At 54.2% G+C, this 21,936-nt stretch overlaps 1 protein-coding gene across 1 annotated transcript; it reads left to right on the forward strand.

The window, feature by feature from the left end:
* The first annotated feature begins 46 nt into the window (after positions 1-46).
* TWF2 (twinfilin actin binding protein 2) lies at positions 47-21,601 on the forward strand. The gene is given in 10 exon segments (XM_033071750.2): positions 47-154; positions 9,366-9,443; positions 13,154-13,332; positions 14,562-14,657; positions 15,331-15,435; positions 20,222-20,347; positions 20,439-20,589; positions 20,982-21,073; positions 21,075-21,104; positions 21,257-21,601. Coding segments are annotated over 10 exon segments (1,071 nt in total). The 5' UTR covers positions 47-129; the 3' UTR covers positions 21,446-21,601.
* Positions 21,602-21,936: the final 335 nt, after the last annotated feature.

Below are 21,936 nucleotides of genomic sequence, written 5' to 3' on the forward strand. Positions count from 1 at the left end.
GCGGCCCGCCCCGGGGCGGCGCGCAGCGGAGCGGCCCCGCGCTCCGGAACGGGCGGCGCTGCCTGCCCAGCCGTTTCCTGCCCGGGACACGGCGGAGCGGAGCGGAGCGGACAGCAGCCCAGCGGAGCCATGACTCACCAGACCGGCATCCACGGTGAGCGGCGCCCGCCGAGCGCTCGCGTTGCCCCGGCCCATCCCGGGGGCTGCCCCCGCTGCCTGACCCCCGCCCCGGCCGGGGCTGCCCCTCCGCGCCCCCGCCACCCGCACCCCGGGGCCGCGCCCCGCGCATCCCCGGCCCCGCCGCCGCGGGTGCGGGCGGTGTCGTGACAGCGACGGCGATGGGCGCGATAAGGTGAAGCTTCCCGAAGGAGCCGGCAGGTTTCCTGCGATCAGCGGGGGATGGGGACACCGAGCGAAGCTCGGAGCGTTTGGGTGCGGGAGGGGGTCTGGCCCCGGGGTGCCGCCTGTGCGGGGCTCTCCCGCATCCTTTGTCTGGGTGATGCTCAACACCCGCCGCGACGTGCTCGGACAGATGTGTCACGCACATCTGCGGCTCCGGACACCGCTCCTTGCCCACGGGGCTGCCCAGCCCCGGCTGCTCCCCAGCCCGGAGGAGCTGCGGAGAGCCCGAGGGAATTCCTGCTTCCCGATTTCTCCGCCCGCTCCCCACAGGACCCAGCCAGCACCCCGACACGACGGCTTCTGCATTTCTGAGTGTGCTTGGTGCATGACTGACTGTGTGTCCTCACGGTATTTCCCTCCTTCCCCCCTCCTTGCCAGCTCAATTAGCAATATTAATCAGGAGTAGAGGTGCTGCATAATTTATGTAACCGAATCAATATGCGAGCAGGGATGTGAGAGCAGCTGCCCCCGGAGCCCTGCTGTGTGCGGTCGGGTGTGAATCCAGCAGCAGCGTATCCCGGGAGGGAGCTGGGACATTGGCCTCAGCTCCCTCCGGTTAGCGCCTTTCTGCGGGGGTGGGAATTTGTGCCTGCTGGTCCTTCATGGCATGAGCATCCTTGTTCCTTCAGCATGCTCGAGAACATCCTTCCCCTCCAGTTGCTTCTGGAGGGATGTAGCTGAGAAGTGGCCAGGGGTGTTGCTTAGATGTTTCTCCAGCTTTTGCTCAGGAGAGCTGGTGGTTGTTGATGGCGTTTGGGTTCAGGTTCATTACTTCTGGCTTCAGCTGAGATCCTGAAGTTCAGGCTCTAATTAAATCTTTCTTGTTTGGTAAAAACACAACACTAATTTAAAAAGCTAAAAATCAGCAGGAAGGACCCCTGAGCTCTGGGTGTGCTGGTCCTGCTGTGCAGAGCTGTCCGTGGGGTTTGGGTGGGCAGGGCCTGTTGCACCGTGTGCCCCTGGGGGTTGCTGCCTGTTGCTCACTGGCCATGCCCGGCTGCTCCTGTGTGCTGGTGCTGTCCTTCCTAGCACCCTGCAGCTGCCAGGGAGGGAGATGTGCCAGCTTGGCTCTCTCTGAGAGCACTAACCTTCGCTGACCTTGTTTGCCCACTGCTTGGCAAACTGTGCCCAGTGCTGGGAGTCACCGTGGGGTTGCCCGTAGGACGTGACGTGCCCTGTCAGCGGGAAAGGGGAAGGGACTCGACTTCCCCCAAGGAGCTGCAGCAGTGCAGGGTGGGGATGGAGCTGCTGAGCCCTGGCAGCAGATTCCTGGGCTGGGGGTGGTGTCAAAACCTCCCTGTGGTTATGGAAAATAGCTTGTGTTGGGTGTTCTTGCTGTCGCAGTATCTTGGACATCTCTGGGTTCTCTCTCCATGTGCTGTTGCACCATCTCTCTTCCGGGAAGCTGCTGCTTCCTCTCTGAATGCAAATCTGCCCCTCCAACACCTGTGATGCACAACTGGGGTGCTCCAGGATTTAAGGGAACTCCCCTTAAAGGGTTTGGGATATTTCAGTCTGCCCCACCCGGTCACAGTAGTTGAATTATTCTGTTTGCTCAGCAAAGAGCAGATTCCATATCGAATGAGGAACAGAAATCCCACTGCTACTTTCATCCCCTGTGCTGAGGCACTGAGGTCTGTTGTTTGCTGAGGAGGAAGGATCATTCACCTATTCCTGCTTTCTGGTGCCTTGTTATCTTTGTGTGCACCCAGCATTTTCTGTTTCTTCATTCCCATTTCTCCCACATTTTCAGGAAGACATCTGCTCCCGGGGGAATTATGATGAGATTCTGTGGCTGGCTTAGAGGAGGTTGCAGACAAGCTGAGGAGGGATTTTGCTTGACACTGTGCTAGATCTGTGTGAGGCAGGGTGACGTGGTGGTGGGGAACCCCTGGAGCAGCCCCTGCTGTGATCCTCCCACATCATCCTGGCTTTTGGGGAGAAACAGGTGGAGGGGAAGTGATGACAGTGAGAGCTGGGGTGTCAGAGAGTGCAATTAAGCCTGAGCCATTCGTGCAGGGGTAAGAGGCTAGTTATTATTTTTTTAGGTATCCCAGGCAGCTCTCTTGAAGGTGCTGGCAAGAAAACCAGGCTGCCATGGAGACTGCCAGGCTGGGGAGGCGGTTGGAAGCTATCAAAGGGTGCTGTGGGCTTCCTGGGGCTGGAAACCTGCTTTTTAGCTGCAGCTGGGAGGATTCATTGAGTGTTTTTGCAGTCCCTGTTTTTCTCTGGGTGGCATAAGATTGGAACAGCATTTGCTGCCCGAGCTTAGAACCTTGGGAAGCTGATGCTGAACTGGGGCTTTGATGCTGGTGGGAGGTCACCTGCTTTCAGTTGCTTCTGGGATCTCTTTCAAGACCACTAGCTAGAGAGAAAAAGTCTCTTAGAGGGTATTTTTTTTTCATCTAGAAAATAGAGAAAGCAAATGCATTTTGTTTCTTCAACCCAAAAATAGAGTTTAGTAGCTGCTCTTTCTGGGGGAGACAGCAAGATCTGGGGATGGGGGAGGACCTTTGCTCCCATCCACAGCTGAGCTGCCTGCCAGGTGTGGATCTTGCTTTGGGAATGCATCTGGTGGGAGTGGATGTTTGCTTCAGGAGAGGCATAACCATGGTGCACATGGGCAGGAGTGCTGTCAGATGGGTGAAAAAAGTGCAGGGAGGTGGGACCCAGGAGTTGCTGGGTCTGCAGAAGTTTTCATGGAAAGCAGGCGGCTTCCTGGCTCTCTGGTGAGAAGAAAGAAGGATCTTCTCTGCCCATCCACCACATCCTTAGCCCCTCTTCTCTGGCTGCTCTGGGAGGCAGCACTGGCTCCTGAGGCACCTGGATGCACAAATTTGGGGGACAGCTTTGGAATGCTGGAGGCACCCCCTGTCACAAAGTGCCATCAGCAGAGAAGGAGAAGGGGTAGCTGGTTCATGGCCCCTTTTATTCATGGGGAACAGAGGGCCCTGGGATGCTGCAAGGATATTTTTGAGGAGCCAGACCCAGTCTCTTTTCTGGAGGTTGATGCCCACTGGGGGTATGGCCCATGTCCAAGTGGGGGGCATGTCAGGATGGCCAGAGCAACAGCACCAGTGGAAGACCAGATAAATGGCCTGAGATGTCAAACCCCTTGAAGTCACACACCTAAAGTGGTGGGATAGAGGAAATCCTTTGGAAAATGTGCAGTGGGAGATGAAATGCAGTGAGATCATGGCCAGGGTCTGTCCGTGGGTGCCTGCCCCCTCCAGTGCACAAAGCAGGGCTCTGCTGGGGTCTTTACTGGGTGGAGAAAAGGAACAGCAATCAGCAGCTTCTGCAAGCAAAGGAAGGACCTTGTGTGCTGCGCCACCACTGTGCCCCAGATCCCACTGGTGCTGCCTGCAGGCTGAGTGCTGTCTGCCCTGGAGCAAGGGAAGGGATGAATAACTGCAATCCAAGGTGGCAAAGTGCAGACAAGACAGGTCCTGGGCACATGTGGAAAATTAGGTGTTGAGAAGCAAATGTCTGGTGTCAGGCAGGTGTCTGAAAGTCTCTGGGCAGGATTTGCAGTAAGGACTAGAAGCTGTCCCTGTGAAATCCTGCAGGACTACAGTCTAGCCCCACAGAAAATTGGGAGAAAATCTTTGCTTGTCTCCTTTCTTGCACTCTTTTCCTCCCACCCCGCTCCCTTCTATTTCCTTCTGACATGTGTAGCTTTTTTCCTCAGAAGAGATTCCCTACAAGGACATATTTATTTTTTCCATGGTGAGAAATAAAATCCTCTTACTGCTTAAACTGGCCAACCGTGTCCATCAGCAGAAAAGCTCTCTGCAGCAAGTGAGTTGAGCAGCACTGCATAAAGGAGTTACACTGGGAGGACAGAGTGAAAAGGAGGAGTTGTAGCAGCAGCAAAAGCTATTTTGTGCCTGTTGCAGTTGTATTCTTTCCTGGATGCCCAGACAGGAGCTGGGCAGAGCTGCCTGGGCAGGGAAGGTGTGAGTAATGCAGGTATAACCACGTTATTCATCACCATCTTGACTTCTGTCTGGCCAAGCATCCCTGGAACTTGGACAGGTTTTGCCTGGGTTTGTGGCTGGATTTTTTGGCTGAGTTTCCCTGTTGCATCCCAGGCACGCTGTGGCCCAGACAGTGAAAGGGAAGCAGCCACTTGCAGTCACATCGAGTTGGAGATGATGTCCAGGGAATGAAAGATTGATGGCCAGAGGCTCGGGTTTCCCGGCGGGAGGGCAAGGTGACTTGATGTATTGAGAGAGGCATCTGTTTCAGGGAGCATGTATTATTGATCTGGGAGCTGGGCACTGCCTGGGGGCCATGGGGAACGGTCAAACAAGAAATAACCTGTTGCTGTCCCAGCAAGTGAGTGAGAGGCTGGAGAAGGGATGTGTGAGGGACACGGTGTGGCTGCTGCCTCCATCCCTGTCCCTGGGGATTGCTCCACCCTGGCATCCCCAGGGAGAGAGTGGTCTGTCTTTGGCTATGGCTGTCATCACTGCCTCTCTCCTCCTCCAGGCTCCTTGCAGCCCAGCTCTGCTCAGAGGAGCTAACTGGGGCTGTAAGCAGCAGAAAGAGGCTCAGTTTGGGAGCAGTGTTGGCAGGGTGGTACCTGCAAGCACCATCGTTCAGCAGTTAAACAAGAGTGATGCTTCAAGCTTCACTGGCACTGGAATCTCCTGGGGATGATCCAAACGGGCACATCCCTGCACAGGGCAGTCCTCTGGCTGCAAGCAGTGTGTCTGTCAGCAGGTGCAAGGATCTGGCTGCCCTGCTGCTCCCTGAGCTGGGGGAACCCAGCCTTTGGTCTGCACCTCTTGGGCAGTGCTGCTCCCAGAGGGGAGGCACTGTCCTGCCCCTCCCCACCAGCTCAAATTCTTCTCTGGCTGTTTGCCTGCAGGGTCAGGGCCACCTGAAGGCCACTGCTGGCCAGCCATCACCTCCCTGCCACACCGTGAGCTGCCCAGCCTGGGTGCCCTGGTGTCATCAGCTGGCTCTGCTCAGCCCTCCATCCCCAATGGATGGCAGGTGCCACTGGGCTGGGAGGCTGTGTGGGACAAGGGGACCTGGGACATGCTGTTATTGGGCTTCTAAATGCAGTTGCTCATGAGCAGGGGACAACTCATCTGCAGCCTACAAACAAGTGGGAGAGGGAGGTGCTTGCAGGACTCACTGGCTGAAGGTGATCTTGGACTGGGGTGCACCAGATCTGCCAGGAGGGTCAACAGCAGGGCTGCCTTGCAGAAAGGCCAGAAAGTTCCTCAGATGCCACTGAGCTCATGCTGCCTCAAAGCAGCAATATTTTTCAGGGCAGGGATAGAGACGTGGTGTCCTTCCCAGGGTTTGGTCACCTCAACATGAGATTTTCATAATGCCAAGGTGGCTCTTGATGTTTCTGGCTGGAAAACCAGTACAAGCTGTTCATGATTTTTCTGCTCTTCCCTGGGCCGACCAGCTGCAGTTCCTTTGGTGGCTCCTGCACACTGTGCCCTCTGGCACAGGTGCTGTCTGTGCTGTGCCTTGCTCCTTGCACGATGCTGAGCCCTGAGTGTGCTGTTGGTGCTGTGCCTGCAGCCTTGTCAGCACCAGGTAACATGGTCATGCTCTTGTTCCTGCCTTCGCAAATGACTTTGCCTGTGGCAGCATGAAGTGACTAACCTGGACTTGGCTTGTGACCCACCTCTCTTCTCTGGGGCTGCTGGACACTGCCCTGCCTGGTCCGTTTCCACAGTTATGGTACTTTGCTTCCTATTAAATTTCATCCTGTCTTTTTTTCTCAGCCCATTTCTCCAGTCTCCTGAGAGAACGGTGAATTTTTCTCCAGTGCACACTTGCATCTCCTCTAGCTTCCCACCTTACAGCTGCAGGAAGCACTATTGCAGCTGCCAGAAGTGGACATGTGGATAAACCTGCCCCACCACAGGTGCCCAGGACACCTTGCTCAATCCCACCTCTGATACCTCCCTGAGTGAGTTATCCATGTGGTTTTGTGTCTGTGCCATGGAGGCTCACCACCACCACCATGTCCCCAAGCTGGCATCTGACACTTGGACATGCTTAGAAGCTCAGCTGAGAGCCTTGAAGCCCACAGGTCAGTGGCTCTGCTGGAGGAAGCATGAGGGATCTCATGCACCTTGGCCTCAGTAGATCCACACTGGCTGTAGCCCAGCTTGGATTTGTTTCTGGATTATTTGTTCCAGGATTTTCCAGGAAGCCATGACTAGAGGGTGAGTTGGATGTGTGAGTCCCTTTCAATCCTCTGCCCTGTTGCTCCTCCCTCTCCCTTGGTTTTTATGGTTTCCTCACAAGTGGATTTTTCAGCTCTTGAGAGAGCTATCCTACCTCCAGTATCCTGGAGACTTCCTGGCAAGGGGATGCCATGAGGCACCATCTCTGGGGTGAGGTCTCCTCCAGCTCTTCCTCCAGAGCCAACTCTGGACTTCTCTATTAATATTTCAGGCACGTATGCCATCTTGTCAAGTCTGCTATGCCAATTAAGCTGTAATCATGCTGTAATGAAGCAGTTGCTGATCTCATGCTCAAGCCTTCCCTGGTTTATTCCTCTCCCTCCTGACTGGCTCTTGGCTCTGCATTTTGAGAGGCAGAAGGGGATGTTGGAGACAGCTGCGGTGTTTTTATGTATATGAAAATTACTTTAATAAAAAATTCAGCGAAACTAAATCTTGCAAGCCCCCTCTGAAGTTTTTTTGAAGGCTTTGCTGCTATCTCCTCTGGGAATAGTCTCCTTCCTTGGAAGAGCTTGTGGTATTTCCTGTGGTGCACTCAGCATCTCTGGCAGCATCCAGGCTTTTCCTCAGCCCCTTCAGCCCCTCGGTAACTACACAGACCCCAGTGCTTGGCTGTCACTTGTCAGTCACTCAACTGCAAATCATCTGGGCTGCTGATCTTCAGGGCACTCCTGGCATTTCCAAGTGGGCTATAGGATTGCATTTGCCCAGATTCCTGATTTTCCAGACCACCCCCCCACTACCTGCCTTTGGGTTCTGGGAAGGATGGGGTCAGACTGGAGGGATTTGCAGGCTGGTTAGTGCTGCCAGAGCTTTCCTATTTCTTCCCTGAAGCTGATGCTACAGAGACATCAAAGAGCAATGCTATTCTGGCATAGTTTTTCAGTGTTATAGGAATTGGTGAAACTCAATGCTTATTAAGAGCTTTTGTCTCCTACATGAGGTTTCCTGGGTGTATAAATGCCTTTTTTCTTCCTCTTCCGCCTTGTGTGTGTGTGCAATAACCACAGATGCTGCCAGAAGGAAACAGCCACTCTTAGTAGGGAAAGGGGCTAAAAATACCAGAGAATCCTTGGTTGGGTGCAGCAGGAGCGGGCTGAGCTCCCAGCTGACACTGGGAGATGGTGAATGTCTGCTCTGGGAGAGCTACATGTCTTGATGCTGTTGTGGTGGGATTACACCAGCAAACCTTCTGTTTGTCCCCTAAAATGCCATTAAAGAGTGTTGTCGTGCCTCTGCTGGGGTGTCTGTGTGCCCCTTCCTGCAGGAATGGCATCTGTGAGTTTGTATGGGCATCTCTGGGAGCTGCTGCCTGCAGGGAGCCAGCCTGGGAGCTCTTCCTTGTGCCTGTTCTCTGTGTGGGAGGAGAAGCCCCCCTGCCCTCACAGGACAGGCTGTGAGCTGGTGGAGCAGATGCATCACAGAGGTGTCACTTGTTGGGGACAGGCAGGAGTTTCCTGGGAGCTGCTCAGGGATTCCTCCTCCCTCAGGGCTGGGGGAGCTGCAGGCAATGCTCCAGCCCAGGGTCTGTCTTCAGGGGACTGAGGGCACCCCTGAGTGACAGTCAGTGGCCACCCATGTCCCTTGTGTGGGATAACATCGGGGCTGCTCCTGGGACTGTGCCAGGGGATGGATATGGCCCCTGTGGGGATGGCTTCCTCTGCTAAATGCCTTAGGTGTGGATGCTCTTGGACTCCAGGTTCCTTCCTACTTTTGGCACCAGGAATGGAGGGGCTGCTGATGGAGATTCCAAGCACAGATCCTGGTGTGGGCTAAGAGGCATCTGCCCCGTGTCCAATCTTTGCAACACCAATTTCTTGAGTATTTCTAACAAGCACAGCAGCTTTGGACTCACAGGGCCCCCTTTGCTGCATCCAGGAAAGGGCTTGGGTGGCTTTAGGAGGAGCCAAGCCAGGAGATCCTTGTTGGGAGTTGGCCCTCGGTGCCACATCTCCTGGCTTTGCCTTCACACAGAGCACGTCCTGGTTGGCACGGGGAGCTCTGTGCCACTGATGCTTCCAGGGTGGGCAGATGGAGCCTCCAGTGTTGGCTGTGGGCTGCTCCTTCAACATCCAGTGCCTCTGGTAGGGTGCTGAAGTTTGATTGCCTGTTGCCTAGTGCTCAGGGAGCAGGGTGAGGAGGAATGTTCCCTGAAACGTTTCCTAAAAGCCTTCTGCATTCCAAGCCCTGCCAGCACCAGGGCAAAACCCTGGGGCTGTTGCCTTTCCCTTCCCCACGGGCTCAGCTTCAAACCAGCATCTCCAGTTTGGAGTTGTGCTAGTTCCCAGCCACTCGGGAGCAGCATCCTGCCGTGTGTCACAAGCCCAGGACATCACAGGCTGTCAGGACATCCTCCAGCCACCCCGATGTGCCAACCCTGCTCTGTAAAGCGAATCAACTTGTCACTTGAGCTCTCCCTGCCTGCACTGGCCAAGCCATCGTCTAAATTTGGGTGATTATGTTCACCCAGGCCAAGTATCAGGTTCTCTGGATCACATGTGCTCCCAGCTGCTATTTAACTCTGACACCTCAGGGAAACGCAGCACTTCTCTCCCGACTTTTTGGGTTTTGTATTATTGTTATTTTTTATTATAATTTTTTGGCATCACAGATTTTTATTTTTTTATAAAGTTTTAAATTTCAATCGTGCCAAGTTGGTCCCCTTTGTGATCAATCACTGAGCAACCCAGCACCTGCTTTGATTGCTAAATCTGATCACGATGTTTTTGGTTCTTTCAGCCACCACAGAATTAAGGGACTTTTTTGCCAAAGCCCGAAATGGTTCAGTTCGGCTCATCAAGGTCGTCATTGAGGACGGTAAGTCCCACTTTTAAGTGCTTTGATTTATACTCTGTCTATCCCCTGTTTCCTCTCCTCCTTTCTTCTTCACCACTGCGGTGCCAGCTTGTGTTTTTGGAAACCCCAAGGAAAATACTGCCAGGGCTTCTGGGCATGTGGCAACCCAGACCTGAAATACAAGCCCAAACTTTGGGTGTGCTGGTGAGCAGCTCCTGGAGCCCCAGGGCAGCTCCAGTGGGGAGCAGTGACTTTGCCAGCAGAGCAATACCAGCCTGGGATCAGTGCTCTGTGGGGCTTTGCTGCTGCTGTGTCATATTTTTTACATCTGATTATGGGATCCCTGTGACAGGCTGCTGCAGGGACCCTGGGACCTCTCTTGGGGGTGATGCTCAGGCATCTTCTTCCTTGGATGTGTCATCCCACACCTGGCAAGGAGATGCTCGGGGCAGAGGGGTGCTCTGTGGCTCAAGGCCCAGCACAGGCCCACATGGCATCCCATGAGGAGTGCCACACTCTGAGACCCATCCCATCCCATCCCATGGGGCTGCCCCTAGCCCAGGACACAGGCTGGCACCAGCCTTGCCCATGTTTGTTCCATGGAACAGGTCCTTTGGGTGGCCTCTGCATCTGTCAGGCAAGTGAGCAGAGCTAAGCACTGATTGCATGTCCCAGGGGCGGGGAGCTGCCCTGGTGTAGGTTTTCCATCACCTCAGCCTCTTACAATTGCATATGAATGACTTGTGTCTCACAGCAGTGGGGACATTGCTGTCCTGCCAAGCTGCTGTCACCGCCTCCCTGGGTGGGCAAACACCGATGTGGATGTGGTTGTAAGGAGCCTGTGGTCATAAGGAGCCCACCTGACCTTTGGAGAGGCCACAACGTCCTGTTCAGAAGAGCAGCGTGACTGGAAATGCAAGGGGCACATCAGTGGAACTGCAGCAAGGCTCAGCAGTGTTGGCTTTGTCCTTGGCAGGGTCCCCATGGTTGAGGGTCAAACATCCACATTGTTTCTTTGGAGTCTCTTTGACAACAGTTTTGTGCTCTTGGCTTCTTTTGCTTTTAAAAAGTGGGAATCAGGTTTGTGTTAGGATAAATCATGCCTGTCCCTAAGCCTGGACTTGGGATGCTTAGGGCTTGTGCCACTGGTTTTGGGTTGTGGCTGCTGATGCCAGCAAGGGAGACTTTTTATCACCAGTGGAAAACATTTCCCACCATCTCTGCTCTGGCTGAATGGGATTTATTTATCTGTCCCTTGTCAGCAACAGGCTCACCACTCTTCTGTCACACAGGGGACATCAGCCTGCTGGTACCCAGCAGAGAAGGACCTTTAGGCACTGAGGAGTGGCCAGGCAGATGGATGCTCACCCTGGAAGGGAAGTGTCCAGAACTGCCTGGAGAGGACATGTCAGCTGCCCTGACTGAACAGGGGATGTGGAAGAGGAGCCTTCCTCTCTGATGGCTTGCAGCACCTTTTGCCCTATGGAGAATTTGTCTTGGGGAATTTTGGAGCAGGCAGCAGTGAGTAGAAGAAGAAGGTGGTGCAAGGAGCCTTATGGCAGATGCTCTGTGTCTGAGCATCTTCAAGATCACCACTGTGGCTGAGTGACCCTTTGGGAGCAATTTGAGAGGCCATTGTGCCTTTGGAGAGCTACTGGGAAGAGCTGAGATTGGATGGAGGAGGGAGTAGGGGAGCAGGATGTGCACCAAGACTCAGCAGCAGTTTCCTGGCATGAGAGCAGCTTGTGCGCCAGCATGTTTTTAGATGATGCTCTGCTCCTCACTGTCAGCAGGATTTGGGACAAGATTGGCTTTATGGACTTCCCTGGTGGATGCATTTCTTTACTCATAGGTGATGGTGTGCAGAGCTGTGGGCAGGGCTCCCTGGCAGAGACATTTCAGAGCAAGGCAGGGAGTACTGGGGGCACCTCGAGAGCCAGAAACACTCCCAGCTCTGCTTTTCCAGCAGCAACTCCTGGTACAAACAGAGCCTGATATAGCCAGTGCTGTGTAACTGTGCTGAAGGATGTCTGCTCTGAGTTTCCCCTTTCTGACACTTCCCAAGGAAGAAAATTTATCCCTGAATGGGTTGAGCAGAACTGCAAAGAGCTCAGGGGAGAGTTGAAGGCAGCCAGCTCCCAACAGCACGGCTGGGGTCCGGCTGAGTCACAGCCCGGGAATAGACTGGAGTGACTCAGCACTGATTGCTTTGTGCTTGGGGTGTTGGTTTGTTTTGCAGACAGAGATACCCTCGAGCTGCCACTGGGTTTGGCCCTGCTAAATTCCTGCAGTTTCTTTAGGATCTCAGGTCTTTGTGATGCACAAATCCATTCACAGAGCTTTGTGTTTATTTTAGGAGTACACTGATATTTTTATGCTTCCCTTTCTTGAAACAGGTAGTTTTAGCTTTGACTTTACCTTGTTCTCTGCTGTCCTTGTTACTGAACCAACAACTTGTGTCACCCATGCACAAATTACTGGATTCAGTAGTGGTGGCAGATGCCAGGGCAGTGCTGGGCTGGGGAGGGTTATGCTACTGTCATAAGGCATGTCCTGCCTGGGTGGGAAGAATGGGTGAGTAATCCCTCCCAAACCTTCATTCCTCAACTATTCTCCTTAAAAGCTTTCTTGCCATGGGATTTGGAGCTGCTGAGCTAAATGGTTTAGGAGGGAGAGGGTTGTGCCCCAGCCAAGGGGCTCCCTGGGCAGCGGGGCTGTGGGCAGAAGTCCTGGCAGGGCATGTGCCTGCCCAAGCATGCCCTCAAGTGCTGATTGTCCAAAACCCCAAAACATTTTGCTTTGACACCTCCAGAATTTCCTCCATCTTGTTCTGAGACCTGTAATCTCCCACCAGGCCTTTCTGCATCTATAAATGGAGTGAAAATACAGACTGGTTTTCAGCAACTTATGCTGGTATCCCCAGCAGCACCACTTTTCCACCCAGCCATCTCAGAGCTTGACTTGATCCTTGCCAGGGTGTGGATTCATGTCTGTAGGATGCCTGCACCAGTGTTTCAATCCCAGCTGAGCAGTGCCCTGCTCACGGGGCTCCCAGTCCCACTGCCACTTGTGTAGCAGCTGAAGATAATACCTTGAGTTGTGTGTGAAATACACAGGTTGCTTCCCAGAGGCTGGGGCTCTCCTGGCAGCATGGTCCCTCTCCAGGCTGGGGACTGTTGGACATCCCTGCTGTCCACACACATGGGCTTTGGAATCCAATGAAAACAGCTTTGGCTCATCATCTTGGATTTTGCAGAGACCATTACTTTTCTCAGCACTCAAAATATTGGTGGTTCTCAGTGTCCCTAGGGCAATCACCTCAGTGCTGAGGTGTTCTAATGACCCTAGGGCTTGTCCAGGTGGGATGGGGGAGGTCCTGTGGTCTGTGGGCAAGGAGAGACGGTTGGGGACTGCAGAGGTGGAGGGAGCAGAATGGAAGGAAGTCACAGGTGGTCACAGAGAGACGTTGCTGGTGAGAAACACAGGAGGGGAAGAGATGGTTGACAGGAAGCTGGCAGAAAACCAGCCCTCCACAGCAGCCACAGCATCATGGTCTCTCCTGGGGGGTCATCCCAGAGAATGTGCACTCCTGCATGGGACATAATTTGTTCTGCAGTACAGCATCATTGGTGGTGGTGGAACTGCAGAGACCCCTTAGTGAGCCACCACCTGGTCCTGCAAGATGAACCTTGCTTTCATCTAACACCACCTTTCCTGTGTTCTCCTTGCAGAGCAGCTCGTGCTGGGAGCCCACAAAGAGCTGTCCCGGCGCTGGGACGCTGACTATGACCCCTTTGTGCTGCCCTTGCTGGATGAGCAGCAGCCCTGCTATGTCCTGTACCGCCTGGACAGCCAGAACGCCCAGGGCTACGAGTGGCTCTTCATCTCCTGGTCCCCTGACAGCTCCCCGGTGAGCTCCAGCCCTGGCACCCAGCCTGGGGACAGGGACTGCTGGGGGACTTTGCCCCGGGGCTGAGGAGGACTGTTTACACCCTTGGTCACAGTGCCTGGGTTGAGAAATGGAGACTGCCCTGGGGGTGGGAATTTTTTTAAGACACAAAGATACATTGGGACTGTGTCTCTATTTTGGTGGTGCTTGAGGAGGTGGAGGAGCTGGGATGTAAGGGGGGAGTGGTGTGGACCATGAGGTCAGGATGGAGACATCCCACTGTGGCTCTGGCCATGCTGGGAAGAGCTGCCAGTGACACTGATTTGCCTCCAGCCTGGCCCTGCTCTGCTTGAGGCTGATGCAGAGTGGCTGCCAGCCCTTCTCCAGGCCTTGCTCCAAAATCAGCTGTTAGGGAGTGGGCACAAAAGGGCTGCTTGGATGGGAGGCAGGTTTAGAGGATGTCAGTGGGGTACAACTTGGAAAATGCCATCCCATTGAGCACATCTCTGTTAACATGTGTGCTTGTGTTCTATATACATATTTATATGTGTATATGTATGTATATGTGTATATATATATATATTCCTATGGATATATTTGTTATATAGTTATTATAATCTATAAGATAGATTTACTGCCACATTAATACGTGCACTGGTCAAATATATAAAAATATACATACAAATGATATATATATATGTAATTTTATATGCATGTGCAATTTGTGCATGTGTACATGTACATATACACCTGTATATATAATAATATGTGTTTTAAATATGTATATCTTTCAACAAACCACAGAGGCTTTTACTGCAAGAGCACAGTGTGCCCAGGAGCACTTGCCAAAGCTCTTCCCTGCATTTTGCAGAATGGTGCAATAGAAGTGCCAAAGGCAGAAGTCACTTTTAAGTGGCTCTATGGTATTTGTGCCTCCTCTAACCCAGGTGCTGGTGGGAAATGGTGCTCTGGAGCTCAGGTACTGGAAAGCAAAGCATGGAATAAACTGTTGGATTGTGGGCAGTGCTTGGCAAGGCTGCAGCCCTGGAAATAGTGCTGGTGGGTTTTCCCAGCTGATCCCTACCTAGGGATGCTGCCATTAGAAATCAGACCCAGCTAGAAACTTGATGGGTGCTCCCAGGAGAGGCTGAGGTGTGTGGAGCCTGTGGTGAGATGGTGGCTGTGAACACTGGGCACCCTGTGGTCCCCAGTGCCCCTGTGTGACAGCAGTGCCACCCCTGTCCATGCAGGTCCGGCTGAAGATGCTGTATGCCGCCACCAGAGCCACGGTGAAGAAGGAATTTGGAGGGGGGCACATAAAGGACGAGATGTTTGGCACAGTGAAGGTATGGTGGTGGGTCCAGGGCAGCCTTTTGGGTCTGACCCTGAGCTTCAGAGCCTGTCTGGAGCTCAGTGTGCAGGTGGTGGGGTGTGGGATGCTGGGGTTTGGTGAGGGAACAGCAGGATGCTCCCTGCGTGGCCAGTGCTGCTTTCTCCTTCCTGCATGGATGTGGTCTGTGATAGAGAGCATGGAAGAGGTGGAGGAAGGCTGCAAGGTGTGGAGCTTTATGCTGAATGGGAGAAGAAGTGCCAGGTGGTGGCAGTGTCAGTCCAGCAGTGAGGGCTGCCTCCATGCTGGGGTTATCTGCTGCTTTGCATGGAGATTTCTCCTTCTCTTCCATGGGCAGAGGGAGCTGCACAGCCAAGGCCTCCTGGACATCACTCCTGCTGGGGCCTGTGGGACTGGTGCAGCCAAGGAGCATTTCTGCTCTTCTCCAAAGTCCCTCTGCTGCTCCTGGGCTCTGCCTTTCCCTCTCACTTCCATGCTCATGAGCTTCATGGAACAGCCAGAGCAGCCATGGGTGACTGGGGAGGGGCAGAACAGACAAATCGAGTGTGGGATTTGCATGGAGGAATCAAAGAGCCTGAGACTCCCTGGGTCTCTCAGACTCACCTCAGGGCTGGGTACATCCAGCCCTGCAGTCATGGCCAGCTATGACACTGTGGCTCTGTCTGCAGGAGGACGTGTCCCTGAGTGGTTACCAGAAGCACGTGTCCTCCTGCTCTGCCCCAGCCCCACTGACTGCAGCCGAGCAGGAGCTCCAGCAGATCCGCATCAACGAGGTGGGTGTGCAACAAATGATGGGTGTGCAGCAGGGATGGGTGTGCAGCAGAGGTGTGTGTGCAGCAGCCCTGGGAGAGGAGCCTGAGGCCCTCTGGACACAAAGGGCTGAAGGATGCAGGATGTGAGAATTCAGCTAAAAGGACTGGCTCATTTTTACTTCACTCTCTGCCATTTAAACCATTCCTGCCCTTCTCAAGGTGGACGAGCACTCTCACAGTCAAATTGGTAGCATAAAGAGGAATTTACATTACTCCTTTTTCCCCCCCCTTGCTTGTACATGAGCTCAGGACTGTGTTTTGCTGACAGTCAGAAGATGATTTGGGGCTGAAAGCATGTCTCTAACCTGTGGGTATGGAACAAAGCCAGAGCTGAGTTTGAAGATAGGGAAGGCAGGAAGAATTCAAGCTTATCTTTGGACTGCAGCAGCATCCTCTCCCATACACTTCCTTCATGTCTATAAATATGAGGGATGCTATCCCAAGAAATACAGATGTTAAGCCTGCATTTGGGGGTTTATGTGCTGGAAAGGATGTGGAAGTGGCACAGGGTAGGGCTGGGGACACACAAGGCTGTGTCACCATTGTTCCCTGTGCTGCTGTGACACACTGAGGCAGAAAGGGGGGTGTGCTCACTGTTTGGGGAGACCACCTGAAAGCAGTATTTTTGGGTGGGGGATGGGGGAATTCCCCTTAGATGCATGGAAGGCTTTCCTCTCTGTAGGAGCAGACCTCTTTTCTGCCTGTGCTGAGGCTGTGGCACTCATGATGGATCAGGACATGTGTGGGAGATGTGAAGCCAATCAACCTTGTGGCATTAATTAATACCACAGATGAGGCAGGAATTTTCTACCTGTTGAAGCAGGTTCTGGGGATGAGTTCCACCTGCCAAGCAGGTGTGCAGGTGGCAAAGTTGGGGAACATTTGGGAGATGCCACCAAGGGGTCTTAGGGGAGTTATCCCAACTCCCAGCCTGGAGGGCCTGGGCAGAATTTGTTCTGGAGGGTCCAAGGAGATGCCCATGTTTGGAGAAGAGAGGGGTGCTGATGGTGACTGTGTGGCTTGTCTGGCACCTTGGGACATCTGGACTTGATGATCCTTGAGGGTCTCTTTTGACTCAGGTGATTCTGTGATCTGCCATCACCTTGTCTGGCCTGTGCTGCAGGATTAAGTATTTTTGGGGGGCTATTGGGGTGTGTTTTCCAGGGTCCTATGGCCCAGGTAAGTGGTGCTTGTGATGCTCGTTGATCTGCCTCAATCTCCTTCCCTCCCACCCTTGTCTTTGTGACAGGCAGCTCCTGGATGGAGGTGCTGCTGCTGTGTGGTTTGTTGGAGGTTATTTTAGGGCTACATGGTCCCCTGTGTCAGCCTGGGCCACAGGGAGGAGTCACTGACATTAAGAAAGAGATGAAGATGGATATATTTTTGCCTGTGCATTTAAAGGTGGTAAGCAGCCAAGTTCTGGCTGTGCTAAGGGGTCTCTGTTGGTGTTACAGTGATGCTTCCAGCCTTGTTCATTGCCTGCAGCTTGCAGGGTCCCTTGTGCACAGGCTCTAGGGACCTGGAGTGTGCTTGCACATGGCAGTTGAGTTTGGGGGAGCAGATCCAGTGCATGGGAATGAGTGGTGAGGGCCAGCACTGCCCTGGGAATAACCCCTAGGGCAAGTCCTGACCTCAGCACTTCTGTGTGTGTGCCCAGGCCCCTGCAAGGTCCAGGAGCCTGTGCATCCCCTTGTGTTCAACCAATCCATTAGGGTTTCAGAAGGGGCACAAGGTACATGGTTTCTTTAAAGCCACCATCCCACAAGTGCTTTGCTGTGCCCCTTGCCTGGAGCTGCTGCTGGGCCCCTCGGGCCCCACTCCCCTCCCCTCTCATGCTGTTGCCTCGGTTCCAAGACACTGGCCAGATTTGCAGTCTCCACCCTGCACGTGGCTGTGTTTGTGGTCAGGCAGAAGCTGCCTGGGATCCTCCCCAGCCACCAGATGAGTGCAGAGAGGGGATGGAAGAGAAGGGCAGGGGAGGGCTGCAGGGCAGCAGCTTCAGGGCCAGCACAGCAGCCTTTAGCACTGAGCAAGGAAGGACTCGGGTTTGCACATCCCCCGGGGAGCTGCCCAGCCTTTGGGAAAGCAGATTTTAGGCTGTGGTTTGAGGATTGGATGGACAGAGGTGATGCTGTGAGTTAACTTCCTTTTTGATAACTGGGTGGGAGCTCATGGAAATTTGCCACCTACTTTATATATATTTTTTTTTAATAGCTGGAAAATGCTAGCTTTACTGAGCTGATAGTTGTCAGCAGACTGTGGGCTAAGACACAGCTTTGAATTTGGCATTGAGCTCAACACCCACGACTGGGGAGTCTTTGTAGAAGTGTTGCAGGTTCTGAAACGTGTGGAGGGGGAGCTGGGCACATCCCATTGGTGGGGCAGAGGAAGGCAGCCTTGGAGCTGGGAGAGGAGGCAGGAGAACTGAAAAGATACAAAGGTGAGGCCCATGAGGACTTTGCCATAAGAAATGCTCCTTAGGCAGGGTCAGCAGTATGCCAGGAGGGATAAAAGAGGAGGAAAAAATCTAACCTAAGGAAAAGGAGGTAAAATAACCTCCCAGGCAAGCCTGCTGCTGGCAAGGTTGGGAAGTTTGGGGTGCAGCACATGCTCAGCTGTCCCATGTACTACTCCCAGGCTGTGCCTTGGGAGTGTTTCAAGCAGCCAGTTTTTACTATTTTGAAAAGGGAAGGAGTAGAAAATACAGAGGTATATGGGAGAGTTGATGTTGCTGGGACAAATTTCCATCTCTTGGTGTTTTTGGGCTTCATTGTGCTTTGTGCCAGAGCTAAGGTCTCTGTGGTCCCACTGAAACTCTCCCGGTGTTCTTGCATTCATGGAGAGAAAGCCGGGGTTCTGTAGGTATTGGCAGTGCTAATGTCCTTGTGCTGCACCTCTGCACAGGGTGGGACCAGGTGAACTTGTGGGTGTCCTGAATCCCTGGGCACTCACCCTCAGGCCCTTGCTAGTGCCACAGCACCCTGGGGGATGGTAGGGCAGCAGAGCTGGAGTTCAGCTGGACTTTGTGCTCACCTGAGCACTTATTTCCCTTTCCCAAGAGCTGCACATCAACCCTGCTCATCCTCCAGGATGCCTGGCATGGATAGAGGCTTGGGCTTTTTTTTTTTTATCACAAACCTTCTGTATATGCTCCTTGGTGGAGGATAGACCAAAAGCTATTGCTCCAGTGCTGTAACTCCTCCAGACCCTGGGTTGGGGCCACTGTGACTGGGGAGGCAGGAGGAGATGGGGCAGGGGTGGGCTCTGCACAGAGGGGTTGGTGGAGACCCTGCATGCCCAGGCTCGGGGCTGCCCAGGCTCTCCCTCCCTCTCCTCCTGTGTCATTTTTTGCTGCTCTCCCTGTCCACATGGCTGGGGTCAGCCTTCTCTGTCGTCCAGCAGAGAGGTGGAGCAGGTTCCTCCTCCTGGCCCATCCGTGTGTGCCCCTCCCTTGTCCTGTCGCAGAGCCCCCTCCCTGCGCCGGGTGCCATTGACAGTGTGTCTCCTCTCCCCACGCTCGCAGGATTCCTGCTCCCAAGACTCGAGCACTGAGATGGTAGGCTGCTCTGCCCCCTTGATGCCCGGTTTTTTCTATCCTGGCAGTGTTTTCCTGCATGCTCTGCTCCGGGCATCTGGCTCCATCATCTCCCCAGGGTGTGGGTACTGTGTGGGGCTGCTGTAACAAAGGGCGGCCTGTAATGAGACCCACTTTGGTGCTGCTGAGTGGTTTGGAGATGTCAGCTCAAACTCTTGTGTTTCTCTTGGCATGGCTTGACTCCTCTTTTCTCTATCAGGGGGAGGGAAATGAAGAAAGGAAAAAAGCCCCATAAAGGTTGGACTCTATCCAAACTCCCCAAAACCAGTCCCGAAGGAAAGGGACCCACGCTCACTGCAGAGCACCTGGGATAGTGTTGCTGGAGTGTTTCCCTGGGAGGGGTTCTTGAGGTGGGAGGGGCTCCTCTGCCGTGGGGGTGACCCCATCTCCCTGTATCCTGTATTCTGTGGCAGATGGTGGGGGGCTGTTGCTGCTGCCCATCGCTGGTAGAGTACCCCGACCCCGAGGAGGTATGGTGTGCCCGCCGCGTCCTGCCCTTCTCCCCAGTGCCCACCAGGGACCCCTGCTAGGGCTGGATGGAGCCTGCAGCCATTTCATGTCTCTGCAATCTCTTTCTCTCCCCCCTCTGAAGTGGGGTTTGTTCTCCTGGACTAGGGGTTTTGGATATGGCTGGCAGCCTCTGCCTTGTAGGGGTTTGTGGGAAAAACTGGCTGGGATCTTTCTGAGCTCTGATCTCCAGTCCCCACCTCCAGCACTGGAGGGAGTGTCTGTGTGCTGCAGTTAAACCCACTGAGGAGGGTGGGGTGCCCAGCTGGGTGCTGTGATTTCAGGGCTTCCCCTGTCACCCACAGGTTGCAGTCAGAGATGATCAGAGAGGACACGTGCCAGTGCTTGTCACAGCATCCCTGCCAGAGATTCATTGGGAAATGTTGGTTTTGAGCTGGGCTTTGCTGAGAGTGAATCAGGAGGTGTGGGGGTGCATGGCTGGGTGATGTCCTGGAGAGGTGGCATGGTGACAAGCACCACCATCCTGAGCCTGGCTGACTCTCAGTGGTTTAATGCCACCTGTGGGACAGGTGTCAGCTCCTTGGAGGAGAAGCCTTTAGCTGCAGAAGCAGCTGGTTTTCCTGTTCCTCCCTTCCCCACCCTTTGCCACTGTGCCCTGACGCTCGAGGTGGTCTCCATCCCCAGGTGAAGACGGAGATAAGTGTGGAGAGCAAGCACCAGACACTGCAGGGCCTGGCCTTCCCCCTGCAGCTGGATGCCCAGCAAGCCATCCAGGCTCTCAAGCAGAAGAAAATCAACTACATCCAGCTGGTAGGTCCCTCACATGGCTTCTCTGTGCTCCACACCCCACATCCTGTTTCTGTCTCACTGCCATCTGCTCCCTGTCCCCTCTGTCCATCAGAAGCTGGATCTGGAGCGGGAGACCATCGACCTGGTGCACACGAGCCCCACGGAGATCTCTGACCTGCCCAAAAGGATCCCCCAGGACTCTGCTCGCTACCATTTCTTCCTGTACAAGCACTCACATGAGGGAGATTACCTGGAGTCTGTTGGTGAGAGCCTCAGCACTGGGAAAGGCCAGTTCAAGCCTGTGCCAATCCCTGTTTTCCCTGGACCATTGGCTGCATGGGAAGCAAGCAGGGATAGGGATGGTGCACCAGGAAGCCTTGAGTCAGTTCTCTCCTGTGGTGGGTGCTGGCAAAGCCTTTGGTTCCATGTGCAGTGCAGGTCTCTGGGTGCAGCCACAGAGGATTTGGTGGTGGGTGGTTTGTTTTCCTCTGCTGTTACGGCAGTACCAGGGGACGTTTGGGAGGGGTGATGGATGGGATGGCTCACCCTCTGTTGCTGGATGTTATCTGGGACTCTGGGATGGAAAAGCTGTGAGCAGGGTGGAAGGCCCATGAGCCTGGGCAATGCCACAAGCCCTGCTGCTCTCTTTTTGCAGTCTTTATCTACTCCATGCCTGGCTACAAGTGCAGCATTAAGGAGCGCATGCTCTACTCCAGCTGCAAGAGCCGGTTGCTGGACACTGTGGAGCAGGAGTCTCTGCCTGGAGATAGCCAAGAAGGTGAGTGTGAGCTCCCCAGAGCTGATGGAGCTGGGCACTGCCAAGGGACTGTGCTGCAGCCTCTGAAGGGCTTGGGGGGGAGCTGAGTGCCCCAAAGGTGGGTGTCAATGCCACTGAGCTGCTGAGCCCCCGTTTGCCTTTGCTGGGCGCAGATCGAGATCGACGACGGCGCGGAGCTGACGGCAGAGTTCCTGTACGAGGAGGTGCACCCCAAGCAGCACGCCTTCAAGCAGGCCTTCGCCAAGCCCAAGGGGCCCGTGGGCAAGCGGGGACAGAAGCGGCTGATCAAGGGTGCCGGGCGAGAACGGCGAGGACAGTTAGATCCTGCGGGGCGGCGCTGAACGGACACCATCCCACCCCTGCGGCCTTCCCGCCTTCCTCTCCGCTGACCTGGGGATCTTTCCCTCCATCTCAGCCGGGTTTTTTTTTGGTTGTTTTTTTACCTTTTTTTTTCTCCTGTTTCATTCCTTTTTTAAACATCTGGATGGCTTGTTGCACCTGGGGGCAGAGCGATTGGGAGGGTTCAGGGTTGTTGCTCTTTCTTTTCCTTGTGCAAGCCCCGGGGCTGCGGGGAGAGGATGGGAGCAGCAGAGCCATGTCCCCAGCCTTGCTCCTGTCCCCCTCAGGGTCACAGCCACTGCTCTCGGTGTCCCCTGGGTGACTGAAGGACACACTCACCTGAAAGCTGCTCTATGCAAAGGGAAGGGGGTAATGTTGGGGATTCCTGTTTGAAAAGAGAAAATGCTTCTTCTTTCCCTGCCCCCCCAGCCTCCAGACTTTGTTCCCCTGTCCCACTCTTGGTGTGCACGGCCCCTCTGCCCCAGGCCTGGAG

Source organism: Catharus ustulatus, chromosome 13, assembly GCF_009819885.2.
Source record: "Catharus ustulatus isolate bCatUst1 chromosome 13, bCatUst1.pri.v2, whole genome shotgun sequence".
Lineage (NCBI taxonomy): Eukaryota > Metazoa > Chordata > Aves > Passeriformes > Turdidae > Catharus > Catharus ustulatus.